The 16424-nt window shown below is 43.8% G+C and overlaps 1 protein-coding gene across 1 annotated transcript; it reads right to left on the minus strand.

Annotated features, from left to right (window-relative positions):
- Window positions 1–55: 55 nt before the first annotated feature.
- Window positions 56–13945, minus strand: LOC135237445 (protein Wnt-2b-A-like). The gene is made up of 6 exons (XM_064304587.1): window positions 13835–13945; window positions 11185–12122; window positions 7472–7692; window positions 4838–5115; window positions 3499–3763; window positions 56–1525 (listed from the first exon to the last, which is right to left on the minus strand). The coding sequence occupies exons 2-6, from the start codon at window positions 11379–11381 to the stop codon at window positions 1296–1298; spliced, it is 1191 nt and encodes a 396-aa protein (XP_064160657.1). The 5' UTR covers window positions 11382–12122; window positions 13835–13945; the 3' UTR covers window positions 56–1295.
- Between the last annotated feature and the right edge of the window lie 2479 nt (window positions 13946–16424).

The following is a 16424-nucleotide window of genomic DNA, read 5'->3' on the forward strand; positions in this document are numbered from 1 at the left end:
GTGGAGAGAAGACAGAAGCCATCGGTCATTCAATAAGTCAAGTCAGGGGTTCTAATGATATATTAAAGCCATATATTTATATATACATCTGTTTATAAAATAAAGAATCCTTTTACACAAGATACACAAGCAAGCCAGAGAACAGAAACAGAGGTCAGCATTCTCCCTGCTGACTGAACAGTTCTTCACGTAAGGCACTAACTGAACAGAGATTTTTTTATCAGTTAGGAATACAAAAAAAAAGTATGTGTAAATGTGTCTAATTCACTCACTCTTCAGCTAATGGCCATAGTGCAGTTTCATCTTCAGAAAAAGACCACGATTCCTTGCTCCGATTCTCCTTTAAGACCAGTTCAGACCAAAGATTTGTGATTCAATGAGCCGCAACTGGGGACTTTTCAGTGTTCTAAAGCTTGCTGTCTGCGATTAGACAAGTTGAACTGCCTGCAGCATCAGGCGCCATCATCAGACGAGGCGGGTAGTTCCCACTGCTGCAACTTATCTCTGCTGCATCCTAAAATGGTTTCATTGCATCACAAAACTTTTGGTCTGAAATTGGCACTACACAGCCTTTCGTCCTTCACACTTGGCTTCAGGGCAAAGAACCAGCTTGTTTGAGCATCACTGGACCATAGACTGATCCCGTTTAGCTCATATACAGAACTTCATGTCCATCTTCTCAAGGACATTTATGATGCTTCAACATTTTACTCATTACCACAGACAAGCTCAACCAAACTTCAGAAGCCTTGGTCTCAGTCACATTCTACTGTCTGACATACAATGCACTGAGCAAAGTGGTCGAGTGTACACTCCCTGGTAGAGAAACCAGCAGTCTCCAAAAAAAAATTTAAATACACAAAATCATCCCTCTACAACTGCAAAAGGTGAAATTGAAAAAATATATATATTTTAAAGCTTTTTTTTAAAGCAGCTTTTCTGTTTTGTACTTTTCCCACCTCCAAGTAAAAATAAACAAAAACTCAAATGACATATTTCCCCCTCCCAAAAAAAAAAACACAAAATGGTCATAGCTTATGAACATACTGTTGCTTGCAGTCCCATAATTGCCCCATTCAAAACAATACAATAAACCAGATCTGCAGGGCACAGGGAGGGGGCTTGTGGGAAATGTGGTGTTCTTAGTGCTTTCACAAGGACAGTTAAATAAAGCGACATGACAGGGAAATGAAGTGAGGGGCTGGAACGGGGGTTCTACAAAGGTTCTGGACTCTGTCTCCCAGAATGCAATGGCCTGAGGGAAATCCTGATTTGGGGGATGCTGGAGGCAGCCTTCAGGTGTGGTTCAGCCAGTTGACGTGTCTGGGGGCCTTGCAGGTGTGCACGTCCACCGTCTCCTCGCAGTCCTTGCACTCCACCGCGCAGCACCACTTGAACTTGCACTCGCACTTGGTGACACGTCTGACGCGGGTGGTGTCGTAACCCCGCCCACAACACATGACCTCACAGCCATCGCTGCCCAGTGAAGACTTGCTGCAGACACGACCGGAGGTGCCCAAGGAGCCTGGAAAAAAGTACAAGACAAAGTCATATCATATGCAAGGTTGTGTGTGTGTGTGCGCGTATGTGCGTTGTGTGCATCTTTGTCAGCCAACTTACAGTGAGACAAACAGAAATCAGCTCCCCAGCTAAGGTCAACAATGCCCAAGTACGATACCTAGATGTTCAAAATGCTGCATACCCATCAGCTGGATACAGTGTTCTGAATTTAATATACTAGTACTGTTTATGAATAGCAAATAAGAGTAACCCATTTGTAACAAGCAAATAATGTTCACAGCTGTAATCGGGCCCATGTGCTGCACTGTGTGCCTCTCCTGTGCCTGGATGGGTGTAATGGATTGGCCAATAGGAGAGAGACAGGTCCTCTGTTTTCTTCTTCAGTTTTGAGATTGTTATGATCGCTTTGATGCTCACTCTGATAAATGCAGTCTCACTCAAGTTCATTACCCTTTTATGAAATATGGTTTTCTGTTTGAGAGACCCTGATTAAGGCTGAGTAATTGCAGACCAGCAGTGGCCAGTGTTGCCACATACTGATGATTTAGTGGCGATTTAGCAGACGTAGACTGGGTGGTTATTTTCTCTGCACAGTGTTTCGAAAAACCCCTTGAGGAAAAACAGCTACACAACTCCATTAGGACTGTACTGTAATGCATGATGTAATCCACAGTTCGGCATTCAAAAATGATGTGATGACATCATCGAGCCTGCAGTGGGGAGCGCATTCATCTAGACTGCACGCAGGGTCCATTGGGGTGGAGTATAAATTTTTACAACAGCAGCGCTTTTTTTATTTTATAAATTTGGCACCCAACGTGGGGGCTGTGCATCTCCAATTCCCACTCCAATTTGGAATGGCCAATCATCTGCAACCACAGTCACATCCATGCTGCGATCTCCACTGCTGATTCGCGACAGTATAGACATCCACGGTTCTACTCCGGAACACGTGATGTCACCAAATGCTTCTTTTCACACCGCAGACTACAGCTAAGCTTGCAAGGAGTGGAAGCGGAGGAAGACCTTTCCTATGCGGCTTTAGCATGCAGTCCACGAGTTCCTGATCAACCAGTGGGGGGCACTAACAGCACAGCAAAACAGTTATGGTCTAACCAGTATTTTTACACTTTTCAATTTCATAATCAAGGTGCCTACTTCTTACAAATTTGCATGTTTCCCATTAAAAATAACAAGGAGATATGGAGAGCTTGCTGAGCTCAGTTCAGCAACCCCACAGATACCACTGAACTGGGTCAACAGAACCCAAACATCAAAGCGCTTTGAATTAGGTGCAACTAGAGCGCAGTGAAAGGTCATGTGACTGTGAACTCTGATGGAAGAGACGGCGAGCCCCCAGCAGCTGGAGGTTGGGTCAGAGATCCTCCACCTCCTCCCTTTATTTACCTAAAGTCTGACTGCCTCACTACTCAACCGTAAAGACAAACAGCAAAGCTAGCAATTCTGTAGATCACCTGTGAATGATCTTCCCCTCCCAAACTTAATAAAAGCGGCCTTAACTGATGCCAACCATCTATAACGCAATTGTCTGACAGCACAATGAGTACAGGAAGTTTTTTTCAAAATGGGTTTGGTGTTTATAGAAACCTGGATGAAAATTGCCTCTCACTTGTCTGGTCTTCTGTAACAAGAGTAAGACTGATTCTGAAATTATGCTTTATGTAATTTGCTGCTGATCCTGTTACTACCTATTTTCAAAGATCCACCCCACAAAACACATATTAGCATACTAGTTGGGGAGCTGGACTTCTTAAAACTGTGAGGTTGCAGGTTTGATTCCCAGGTGGGACACTGCTGTTGAACCTTTGAACAAGGGTACTTAACCTGAACTGCTTCAGTAAATATCCACCTGTATGAATGTAAAGAATGCACGCTGTATAAGTTGCCTTGGATATGAAAAAAGCTTAAATGTGATGGTGCCCCAGGGGTCCACAGTATCTCGGGATCCGGACCCACCTGCGGCCTTGTTCCTGAGGCAGTAGTCTGGCGAATCCTCCACGTACACCAGGCTGTTCTTGATGGGCCTGCGGAGCTCCCTGTCAGCCACCGCAAACCCCGTGCCGTCCTGGTTCATGGTGACCTCTACGGCCCCGTTGTACTTCTCCCGGAGGTAGTCCCCCGTCGTGCGAAAGTCGGCCATGGCCTGCCAGCACGTCCGGAGCACGCAGGAGCCGCTGACGCCGTGACACTTGCACTCCAGCTTCATAAAGCGCTTCACCGCCTGCAAAGGGCAAAGGGTCACATGACCGCGCTATTCTGCTGGACGCTCACTGACTGGAAACATCCGGTGTATGACCATCAGAACTCAAGTACTTGCACGACAACTGACTGATGGACGTGTTTCCACACCATGCTTGGATTCTGCTGTGAATAAACAATCACTGACTAGAAACATCTCGTTGAGGACAATCGGACAATGGGAACTTGAGGAAACAGACCGCAGTACAATTTGTGAATGCATCAACAGTACGAAGGATATTGTGATACACAACAACAGATCTATCATAGCTGACAGGCACCAGGAATCAAGGTGCCATCTTTAAGCAAGTGTTGAAAGGTCCTCCACAGGCATGGAATTACGACCCACTCTCACTGTAGAGTTACCCTGAACGAGACATAAAGATTAAGGATGTTCTCCTGGAATTGTTAAATAATTTGTCTATATTTCCTTGGCACACATTTATTCCCTCACCTCAGTTTTGGCCAAGCAAACCTATCCTTTGGAAACTCACCAAATGAACTGCGATTACTTCACACTTTCAGTATGTGAGTGAGTGAGTTGCCTCACACATCACTGGAGAAAGGAGGAAAGCAGAGGACTCAGTCTAGCTTATAATACATAAAATATAAACTGTAAACTGGTCACTCGGAACCTCAGTGTCTGTAGGTTTCTACTCTGAGAGACTCTACACCAGTGGTAACCAACCTTGTTCATGAAGATCTACTTTCCTGTAGGTTTTCATTTCAACCCTAAGAAAGAACATCTCATTCAATAGCTGGAGATCTTGTTGAGCTGCTAGTTAGTAGAATCAGGTGTGCCAGATTAGGATTGAAATGAAAACCTACAGAATGGCAGATCTCCAGGAACAGGGTTTGGCAGCCTTGCTGTACAGAGACTGATTCAGAATATTCATCATCTGCCCTGAACCAGTTCAGCTACCCATCCCTGTTCCGAGATGTCCCACGATGCCTTTCCCCTGCTGAACGCTCTGCTTTATTAACAGTACTGTACTGAGCATCCCATGTGACCAGGCGGTTGACCCAGAGGTCACGGGGTCACGAGAAGGTCACCCACCGTCCTCCCGCAGCGGTTGTTGTGCAGGTTCATCAGCGCCCGCGCGTCCCGGACCGCCCGTTCCCGCGCGTCCACGAACGCCTTGGCGAACTTGATGCCGTAGTTGACGTTGTCGCTGCAGCCGCCCCAGTCGAAGTTGCCCCGGTTGTCGCTGGCGCGGCCCCTCTTGTGGGGGTCGCAGCTGCAGATCTTTAGCTCCCCCTGGCTGCAGGCCCGGGTAATGGCGTAGACCACTCCGGCCGAGGAGATGGCGTACACGAAGGCGGCTTCGCGACTGCCTGTGGAGGACAAACCATGACCAGAAGCGCCCGTCAACCCCCGACAATAAAGTGCATTATGCATGTACATGAGTGTCTGCTACATTATATTCATTTACCGGATGCTCACCTCAAGAGCATCTTACATGAGAAACATAAGTGCATTCACCTGATTCATATGAGCAATAGAGCCAGATCTGACTAACAACTTTCACAGAGCAGCTTGTACAGATGCTAAATCATGAAAGCACCAAAGAAGCTAACTATGTTAACCAGGAATCAAAGTTCAAATTCTGTGCATACAACACGATGGTTCCAATTTAAACAAAAATAACCACAGACCGTTACATGTAAATGCAATGTCAGGGTTGTCAGGTGGATCATTGAACGAACAGGCATATCACTTCTCCATTTTAAATATTATTATATGTGTAAGTCGACTCAGATGTTAAATGCTCTACTCTATAAACTGTTTAGAGATATCCTTCTGATACCTAATTTATCACTGCGCTTGTGTATTTTGATGGAAAGACGAGAATTGTGTTCTGGGATCCAAGCGGTCTGCTGCTACGTTTGCGTGAGCCATGATTGATGAGGACCGGCACAGTAAATGAGTTTTCATAGAAGCCTGGGTTATGTATATTCTGTGCTTCTATCTGTGGTTCTGTTCCCATTGATTAAACAGGCCAGTGAATGCACAGTGCTGGTTTTATTTCTGCATCAAGTTCTCTGAGATTTTTTTTGCCTGTGTTGCATGCTCACTAAATAAGTAAAATATACTGAAGATCACTGAGACCAATCAGATGCAGTCTCATTTTACACGCACCACATGCAGTATAGTTGTAATAATACACACAAGATTTGCCATAGTAAGAGCATCGAGAGAAATGCGTGCATACTATCTCCCACCAGTGAAATATTTTTTCCCGCTTTTATCATTTGTATACCTTATACATTGACTCCTCATACAGTTGAGCAAAAAGCAAAAATAAGTAGCACTTGAAGTTCTAAACTTAATTGAACTTAAATGAAGGTTAAGGATAAAGCAGATTGTAGGGTTGTTTTTATTTTGTTTGCTTCATGATGACAACAAACATTTGTTTGGAAACAGTAACTCCAGTTCACCTTCTTCTTCTCATGAAATACAAAACGTCTGTAGACAGAATCAAGAACCCAGCAAGCTATTCCAGAATCATCTGAGAGATGTGCTGTAGATAGTTTAACAAACCTGCTAAACCATTATCAATCGATTCAATTAATGATGTTTAGAGACTCCTACGTATAGCAAGCAATGTCCTTGGCTTTTTAATAGTTATGCAGAATAAGAACCCTTGGTGTGAAATGTCTCACTTGAAAGATGGCACCCAGAATACTTATGGACGAGGCTTAAATTCAGCATCAAGAGAAGCTGTTAGAGTATGATAAAGTAAAAAAGTAAAAAGTATTAAACCTACTGAACTTTTCCTTCCCAGAGGAAATGCTATAGCCAAATGTTCAAAGTATTGAGGTGATTCTGAACCAATGGACACTATATCAATCAAGGCCTAGGGTTTAGCGGGATGTTAAATGGTAGTGAATATGGCGGTAATTGATAATGGCGACAAACGAGCAAACTGGCAGCCGCAGGGGTTGAAATATTTCCACCATTCCATTAGCTTCAGGCCGTCCGTCAGAAACTATGAGCATCCAGGGGTCAGAGCTACTCTGCAGCGTTCCAGTGATAGATATTAAAGGATGATTTACGTGCTTCCCTGTCTGGCACACTCACATGCACATACACACTTGCACTCACACACACGTGTGCGCGGACGCATACACACATGTACGTACACACACACACACACACACACACACGTACCCTCCTCACACACACACATACCAGACAAGCTCTCCTGCCAAGCAATGTACCCTTGAGTTACATCACTGTCAGACTGCAGGGAGCCTGATCCGGGCTGCATGTGACTGTATCGTCCGCACCTGTGCGTGCACACACACACTCACTCGCACACGCACTCACACACACTCTACTTACTCATACTCACACACTCACGGACACTCACACGCGCGCCACACACACACACACACTCACTCACACATACACGCACTCACACACACACACTCTCACTCACACACACACTCACACACGCACACACACATACACGCACTCACACACACACACACACTCACTCTCACTCACACACGCACACACACATACACGCACACACACACACTTACTCACACTCACTTACACACACACTCACACACACAGACACACACACACTCGCTCACTCACTTACACACACACACACACACACACATACTCACTCACTCACACACACATACACGCACACACACACACACACGCACACACACTCACTGCGCAGCATGACGCGTCCAAAGACGGTGTGGTCGCGGTCGAGCGTGCTGCAGTTCCAGCGGTGGTGGCGGAACTGGTGCTGGCACTCGTGGATCCACTCTTTGGCTCCCCGGCCGATGGACTGCATGATGTCCGGGTGCCTCTGGCACAGCTGCCGCTGCTTGTTCACCAGGCCTGGGATGTTGTCACAGATGACCCCCGCCCCCAATGCGCCAATGTACCTGTGGGACAGAACATACTGTCACAACACCGCTAAAGCTAACTATCGTCAGGTCATAAAATCACATCTAAAGTATGACTAATGTGACTAATGTGTGTGCAAGGTCGACAGCCTATTTTAGGAAATTATAGTTCAATTTCTTCCGCTCCCTTAGATGTATTGTAGGATGGCATAGCAAACTGAATGTCTTGTAAAATGTATTCTATAACACTTGCATAGAATTGTGTTCTTATAATTTATTTAGCCAATAATTTAAAATAATGCATTTTTCTGGACACCAGGAAACCCTTGAATCTTTGACATAAGTTCTGTGGGATCTTTTGTTGACCTTAGCAAGTCAAGGCCAATGTCTCATATGAGATACACTGTGTCCTACAATGCAGTGTCCCCATCACTGGGCAGCAGTACTGGTGTTCTAACTGGCCCAATGGGAAGATCACTTCTTGCTGGCTCTACCACCAGTGCCAGCAGCAGCCCGGATCAGTTGTTTGACATGTGGATGGGTTTCCCAATTGAGCCAACTTCTGCCATAACCGATAAGAGGGAAGAAGGCTGGTGGGGCTGGATTAGAGATCACTTGCTTATATACCGTTCAAGAGTTTGACAATACACACCGACAGACTTTTCACTACAAAACAAGACCAGGTCAAAACCTAGTATATAGCTGGACCTCTCCGGCCGACCAATGGTGTAACTTCATAACTCGGCCAACCAATGGTGTAACTTCATCACTCATTCACTCTGTCTGATCACTCAGTCACAGACGTTCGCATTTGTAGGGCTGGCCCCGCTGTTGCGGTCCAGCCAAATAGTTCACCGGGATTAGTCAAACTTAAATTTAGTTTGTACTCTGAAACTGAATGTGTGCAGCAAGCATGCAGCGGCAATTCACCGGAGTGGTTCGCCAGTGAAAGCGCTGCAGTGTCAGGATCTCACAGCGCCCACGAGGCTGCCGTAAGCCGGCACATTTAGACAAAGCCAAGATACGGAACCCAACACACTGAGCGGATGAGGAATGTAGCACAGTGGGTAAGGAACTGGGCTTGTAACCGAAAGGTCGCAGGTTCGATTCCCGGGTAGGACACTGCCGTTGTACCCTTGAGCGAGGTACTTAACCTGCATTGCTTCAGTATATATCCAGCTGTATAAATGGATACAATGTAAAATGCTATGTGAAAGTTGTGTAAGTTGCTCTGGATAAGAGCGTCTGCTAAATGCCTGTAATGTAATGTAATGTAAGGAATGACACCTTCGTGGGGTTGCATCCCTGAGACTGAAAGCCACGGTGCGGTTAACGTGTCATCGTGCCAGGGCTCGCTCCCATGAGCCTTCATTCTCATTGTCACGGTAACGATCAAACTGCGACTGGAGACGGGGAGCGGTTTCTCCTGGTTCCTGTCGGCTTTCCCCCAAAATCCCTCCTGGCAGTGCTACCGTACGGAGGCAGCGTTTTGTTGTTTCAAATATTTTTTATGGGCTTTTTATAGCTTTATTGGACAGGACAGTGTAGAGAGACAGGAAGAACAGGGAAGAGTGAGGGAGACACATGCGACAAAGGTCGCGCGGTTGGACTCGAACCGCCGATGTCGCGGCTCGTAATGAGCATGTGGACAGTGCTCTACAGGCTGTGCCACGAGACTCCCCAGCAGTGCGTTTACTCTTCCTTCAGACAGCAAGCGGTCAAGACAAACCTGGTTTTGTCTGCTTCAGCTACGGTCGAGAAACGGGCAGCCCGGGGCGCCGAAACACTACTTATCTAAACCATCATGATGACAACTGCTTCTCCCCAACTCTGAATTATGAAGAGAGAAATGCACACAATACTAACCGGAATGGAAATCGGAAACCAATCGTATCATGGAGGTTCATTCATAGCCATTTTTCTTGCGAAGGAGAATATACTGTACCTCTAAAATGTGTCATTTAATTGCTGACAACCTTTCCATACTATTTCACAGCGGTGTTCAATGTTAGAAAAATGTTGCTGGAACACATACTTAGCCAACAGCGATTTACTACTTAAATGTACACTTAACCTTTAATCACGTGGTCCTAGCTGACATGATCTTCTGGAGATATTAACTTGGGCTTAAATAATGAGCTCATTCATGACTGCTGACCCAAATTTGCAGTCAAGCATACCAGAAAAGAGACTGTAAAAAAAAAAAAGTCATGCAAAAAAATTCCAAACGAAACGGATTCATTCTGGCACAATACAAACTAAAAGCACCTTGGATATGTTTTACTTTATCCAGGTTCCTGTAGGATAACTCGGCATCGTTTCTAAGCAACCTAGATATACAACCATTCTACAGCGGGACAACAATGGACAGGACTTACCGCAGCGGTCATCTGCTTTTTAGGAAAACAGAAACAGTTTTAATTGCGCAAAGCTGCATGCTGCAAGTTTCCCTTTTACTCCACAGGATTAATGTGAGCAGGTAAAAGCCGAGACACTGTGCCAGCAAAACTCTTCTGGACCACTCCTTAAAATTCTGCTCCTTCGTCATCCTGCACTTATTTTTACAATACCAGTCAAAACCGCTTCTTCATCCACAAGGCAAAGACAATGTGGGCTGGCCTGATGAAATGTTTTCAGGCATGAAAAATAAGCTTTCAAACTATGATCCAGAAACATCTGGTGGTGAAGACCTCAACATGTTGAATGTCTACATTAACTGTGTTAACATAACACAACCATGTCCTTTCAAATTTCAATCAAAATAATAGCGCACCTATGTTGTTAAATCGCACTCATCATATAATAATAAGCAAGTGTTAAATCACATCTAACAAAACCCAATGACTTGCCACTGACAATTGTCATTTATATTTGTCCTGCAAATTTAACAATGAGTGTCACATTATAAGGAACATTCATAACAACAAGTAATTATAAACAAAGTCATGCAATTGTTGATTTAGCATGCGTTGAATGTGACATAACCTCAAAAATGAATCGATTATTTATAACTGGTCTGGTGCATCTAGAATATTGGTCCTGCTGATCCTTCTCATGTATTGTATTCTGATAACTAGTTAATGAGGTGTGGAAAGACGTATAGGGTGCCTTTATGCAAGTACAACCGTTACAGACATTTATTTACCCCTCTCTCAGTAACACCCATTAATAACCCACTGGAGGTGGATAGACAAATTGGTAGATATAGATGACAAATTGGCATACCGATTGACCGACTATAATATGAGATGGTGATGTGAGTAAGTTTATATTGTAATGTATGAAACTGTGAATGTGAAATGTGAGATGTCTTGTTTTTCTTTTATGCAGTAGGATGTCTCTGATCCAAGATATTTTTCTCCCTTGGGAGACAATAAAGTAAACCTTAACCTGAAATGTTCAACATCTCCACGACCTACTCACAAGGATGCAGATACTAAACCATCAAAAAGAACAACCTGCCATAGACTCTTTCACTTAGTAGCGAACAAAATACATACAACAAGTATCTGTGAGAGAGAAAGTACTTACCACCACGAAGAATCCACTCTGGGTGTGAACAACAAAAGAAGCAATATAAAGGCAACGTATAGCCTTGAGGTAGCGTTTGAGCCTTCCGAAGAGGATACCAGGTTTCTCGATGCGCGCCTTAATCCCAATCCGCTGGTGGCTCCCGAGGCGTCGCTGCGATTCCTAGAAAAGCCTCGCGCTTTACTTAAACCGAACATTTTACAACCGTTTTCCAGCGAACAAAAGAAACGCTCCTTTGTCGTTTGATTTCCGTCAGCGCCGGTCAGCTGTAACGGTCGGTAACATTTTCTTCAAGTGAACAGCTCCGTCCTACGTCGTAAAAACGCGGTGTTTATTAGATTCACGCACCTGACATGTTCATTTACAATACCGTGTGAATTGTGTACCTGTATTCCATCCAAGTTACCAGGTAGTGAAAAGCAACGTTCATAATCCAAGTCAGAGGGGCTGCGCCGCCAATGTAATTTATCAGGACTTTTGGAAGTAAACGTCGCCTCAGTTATGTTCCATTTTCTCTGACAAAACACAGTACTCCCGAATTGTTTGGCCAGATGTGTCATTTTCTTTGATATTACGCATGGCTCCCTTTGTTGATGCAGGCGAAGAACAAAATATCGCTGGACACTTTGGCAACTGATCCTTTTTTTCCCAATTTGATATTTCTCGTTGTCTAGCCTACTGACAGTAATCAGTCCCCGTCAGTGATAAACCCACGTTCTGAACTGAAGAAATTCTGAGAAAAAAAGCAACCAAAAAACAACTGTAGGGGCGGCGGGGAACTAAACCGGACAGCTCTCTTGCCGCTCTGTTCTCACTGGGTTCAACCAGCGGGGGTCGATGGGGTGTCTTTGGTTGGGGTAGTGGGGTATGCTGCTGTCCCCTAATCTTCGGACAGGAACGGAGAGATGCAGAAAATGACGGCACTATATCACCTGACCCTGCCAGAAACAAATGCAAACAGTCAGACGAGCTGCCTTTTGAAAGACGCCAACACAAGTGCTGAAAGAATGACGCCGCACACTTGCATGCAGGCTGTGAGTCCGCTATTCATGACCACGCCCAGAAATTTCGATAATTCATTCAGTGCGATAATTCAGATCAGACATGGATCAGTGTTGTCCGTAGATTGATTAAATGCTAAACTTGTAAAGTTAATTTAAATAAATAATAGTACAATTTACAATTTGGCCATTTAACATCGTTTAAAAAAAACCACTCGCGTTGGTAATAATGAAAGCTTTCGCTCAAAATTAATTCAAAAAGTGGCATAATTCTTTGCAATCAAATGTTAAAAAACCAGCCACTTTTACGCAGATGAATGAATTTTGCGAGATGCTTTGTGAAACTTGTGTCAAGATATTATACATAATGAATGACGAACTACACATATTAATTATTTTTTGAGAAAATAGCTACACGTCAAATGTATATTTACAATCAACGCTATCATCAGGGACATTTAGCTGCATATTCTGGGACACGTTCAAGCAAAGCTTCCAATAAAGAACAAACACCACGCACAACTTTCGCCATAACTTTCGATGTTAAAAGTGAAGAAAAATAATTAAAAGGCGTCCTAAATTCGTTATCACGAAATGTAAATAGATGGTGGCGGTTTTGTTTTCCTACAACCACTGAAGTATTGTGCATGTTCTGGACTCTGATAACATGTGCACAACGTAGAACCGTACATTAGCTGGTCTTCTAACCAACGCGCAAATATTGTGCCACTGCGCGCAAGGCACAGAACTAAGGCGCATATCAAACAAGGTAGTCCTCAATGTCAAGTTCTCAGAATAGTTCGTGAGATAGATGTTCTGGCCGGCAGTTCACCTGAACGCAGTTCTGAGAATGGGCCCTGGTTGGGATTCTCTACACTAAAACAGCTGCAGATTGTAACATCGGTTTAAGAGTGGATGCAATGCTCCTGGATTTTAAAATACAAAAAACAAATATTTGGACAATGTTTGCCATCGCGCGTAAACAAAAACAGTTATTTTTTAAATAACCGAGTGCAGCGGTTATGATTTTGTATGTCTGGTTAGAGCTCTAAAGACAAGAAAAACAACAGTATGCTTTCACCAGCTGTTTCGAAACGGAACCAATGCCCCAAATGAACACGATTACTCGTAGGCCTAACGCACATTAATTTGCCTGAATGTAAAAAATAAAAACCACTCACAATTTTTTATAACTGACTGATTCAAATACCTAGTCCCTGAGTGTTGTTAAATTAAATAGACTAATTAAAACGATTTAGTCTTAAATGCTTTCAGTAACGCTAACTTTATTTCTTAAACGTAAGAAAGGAGCACAGAAGTACGCCCTTGAGCTAACTAAAATTTGCCTAAAATTTTACTTTTTTTTCGTTGACTTCCTCAATGAATTAATCTTTATGGATTGGTATATATTTGGTAAAAAAAAATAATCAGGCTAATAAATATTTTGATTTCTTAGCAATTCTAGATGGCACTAAAATTTTATCTGCTCCTTGTTTTCCATGCTATCAACCCCGACGACACCAAAATACGTTTACTTCTGAATTGTATGAAAGATGCGGCTTTTGGGGTAACATTACGATGAACGAACATGAGCCAACGATGTTTGGCGGACTGTTTGACAACTAACTGGGAAATGAAAATTAACTTACTGAAACAGGAACATCGAAGACAAACTCCGGCAACTGAGGCCTGAGCTGGTAAAAAGCCTGTAGCCTGCACAGGAGCGCGTCACACTGCCCCCGGACACCAGGCGGTTACAACTGACCAAGGTAGGTCGAGTAAACAATGTAAAGGCGTAACTTGACGGGATGGCATACCTGCCATCCCAATAAGTCACGCGCGGAGATTACATGCATGCTCAAGATTAAAATGACGACAGTGATAATGAAACCTTTTTTTTTTTGCCTGGTATATTTTGGCACTTTACTGTTGCTTAGGAAACTACATGGACTGAACCCGCTGCCATCTTTTCGGTGGACTAAGTATGTTCCGCATGCTATTTGCTAAATCGATCTAACAAGATAACACGTTTCTTGTTTAAAAATATAAATTTATTGGCTGCATTTAAATACACAAATCTCGTTTAAGCACAGATTAGTTTTGTTATATTTGGAAAACCTGTGCACGATAACGCAATGGGGAAAGACACAGTCAGACCCTCCACCTACTCCCTATAGTAAGGATAATGATTTTTTTTTAAATACATATTTTCCTCCAAAATTAACTAGGTTAACTAGGACTATATCATGGACCTCAAACTTTGGTCTTGGGGAGCTGCAGTGTGCCGACTCTTTAGATAAATGAATGACTTAAAATTAAGCACTTAAGTGCAGGAACACATCACAATCCAACAGCCGCTGTGGCCTTCCATGATTTGAGTTGGAGATCCCTGGACTAGATTATGTCTTGAGAGAAATTTGGGTTTTCATATTTGAGGGCAGTGAGGTCTGATAAACACATTCAATTAATGTCGTTTTGTTTTGTTTGTTGTTGCATTTAAAATAATTTTATCAGTAAATAATAAGTAGTCGAGGTGTAAATGCGGGTTCTTTTTATTCTTTTATAATGTCTTTTACATTCTTTTATAATGTCTGACGAATGAGCGTGTGGCTACAATTTCAAACTCAGAACAAAAAAATGTTTAGTGGATTATTTCAGGAACTGGAGGGGAACAACCAGGGAACCTATTTTTAATCCAGTAAGCCCATTATTCATTTATTTTGGGAACTGACATTGCCATTGCCCATAAGTATGGTGCATGGCTTATTTCACAGTATGAATTAAAATAAGCAGATGAAACAATTTTATTTCATATTACCTTCAACTGAACAATGACATGTTTTTTTCCTTGACATCCTTCAATCAGTTGTATTTCGTAGTTACTAAATTAGGCTTAATAATGAAAATAGTTATGGTCCATTTTAATACAGAGAGCTTGGAGGTGAGGTACCTGAGGTGTACCTGGTACTCTCTTTAATCAAGGACTCTGTGTCAGTGACTTGTTTTACCTTGCGCACAGGCAGCACACTGGCCAGCGCGAAAACAAAAAAAAACGACACCCAAAACTGTCAGTAACCCGAGAACCGGACTTCCCCTGTAGCACTGAGGGACAGCTCCATCTATCCAAAAAGCAGCGCTGCGGGTTGAGCGAAAGAACCCCATACCCAGCCAGCTCTGATCTGAGGCTCTGAACGACGGCCAGGGAATGAGGCCGGGGTCGGGACGCAGGTATGCGGGCGGTGAACCTGATCTCTGTGTGTCAGCGCGTGTATTTTGGGGCCCAGGGGGGGGCAAGGGGGGGGAGGGGGGGTCAGTGCAGGTGGTTCCCCGCCTGCCCACCTGTTCGCTCCAGAGCTCGCCGTGCTTGTGGAGGAATGCTATGGGGAGCATCGCTGGCAGACGCAGACGCTTTTACAAAGATAGTCTCTGACCTCACTGTCATTTTAATGGGTAATCGCCCATCGCGGCTGTGTGGCACAAGGACGTCTGGCTGTGTGTGTCTGCCCTCTCCGAATCCCTGCTCTTTATTAAACCTGTGCAGTATTAATTCAGTTAAATAAAAAAAATAGTCATCCATTTTAAAAGAATGACCCAGTTTAATGTGAGTACCGTAAGATGGCTGTGTGTAGCTGCCCTCTCTGAATCCCGCCCTGCTATCTGCTCTTTATTAAACCTGTGCAGTATTCATTTCCTTTAAAAAGTTTTTTAAAATAAAGTCACCCATTTTAAAAGAATGACCCGGTATAATTTGAGTACCGTTACCTTCCTTGTTTCCTGATTACAGTTTTACGTTTTTAGGTCATTTAACGTGGTTTTGAGAACAACTGAAACGTTGTGTTCAAGGCAGCGGCTTCCCCCTTTTAGAACAGAGGCACAGGGGCACCGCCAGAACTTTAAAAAAAAGCTTCTTTGAGGATTTTCCAGCTCAGGACTCCATGCCGGACACCGTGTGTGGCAGGGCTCTGGTACAAACCGTAAGCACGGGCTGCATGAATGTGCGGGTTCACTTTAATCAGCACAAATCCACGAGCATTAGTCCTAAACCAAAGCAAAGGTCGAAAGCTATGCATCATACTATAAATACCGCAGAGCTGGCTGATGTGGTGCAGGAGGATGAGGATGGCGGATTTTCCCATTTGGTAGACTTTCGTAGCTTAAAGGATCTGCGGCATCTTACTCAGTTCATCATCTTGTATTTATAGCTCTGTTGAAGACAGTCACGCCTTTTCTCAGTTCCAT

The sequence above is a fragment of the Anguilla rostrata genome, chromosome 13 (assembly GCF_018555375.3).
Source record: "Anguilla rostrata isolate EN2019 chromosome 13, ASM1855537v3, whole genome shotgun sequence".
NCBI classification, from domain to species: domain Eukaryota; kingdom Metazoa; phylum Chordata; class Actinopteri; order Anguilliformes; family Anguillidae; genus Anguilla; species Anguilla rostrata.

Excerpts from the sequence above, each read along its gene's own strand:
- LOC135237445 (XM_064304587.1), bottom strand. The coding sequence starts at position 11,381 with ATGTTCGGTTTAAGTAAAGCGCGAGGCTTTTCTAGGAATCGCAGCGAC. Across the intron at positions 7,693-11,184 it reads AGAGTGGATTCTTCGTGGTG|GTACATTGGCGCATTGGGGG; the intron begins GTAAGTACTTTC and ends TCTGTCCCACAG. Across the intron at positions 1,526-3,498 it reads CCTCAGGAACAAGGCCGCAG|GCTCCTTGGGCACCTCCGGT; the intron begins GTGGGTCCGGAT and ends ACTTTTTTCCAG.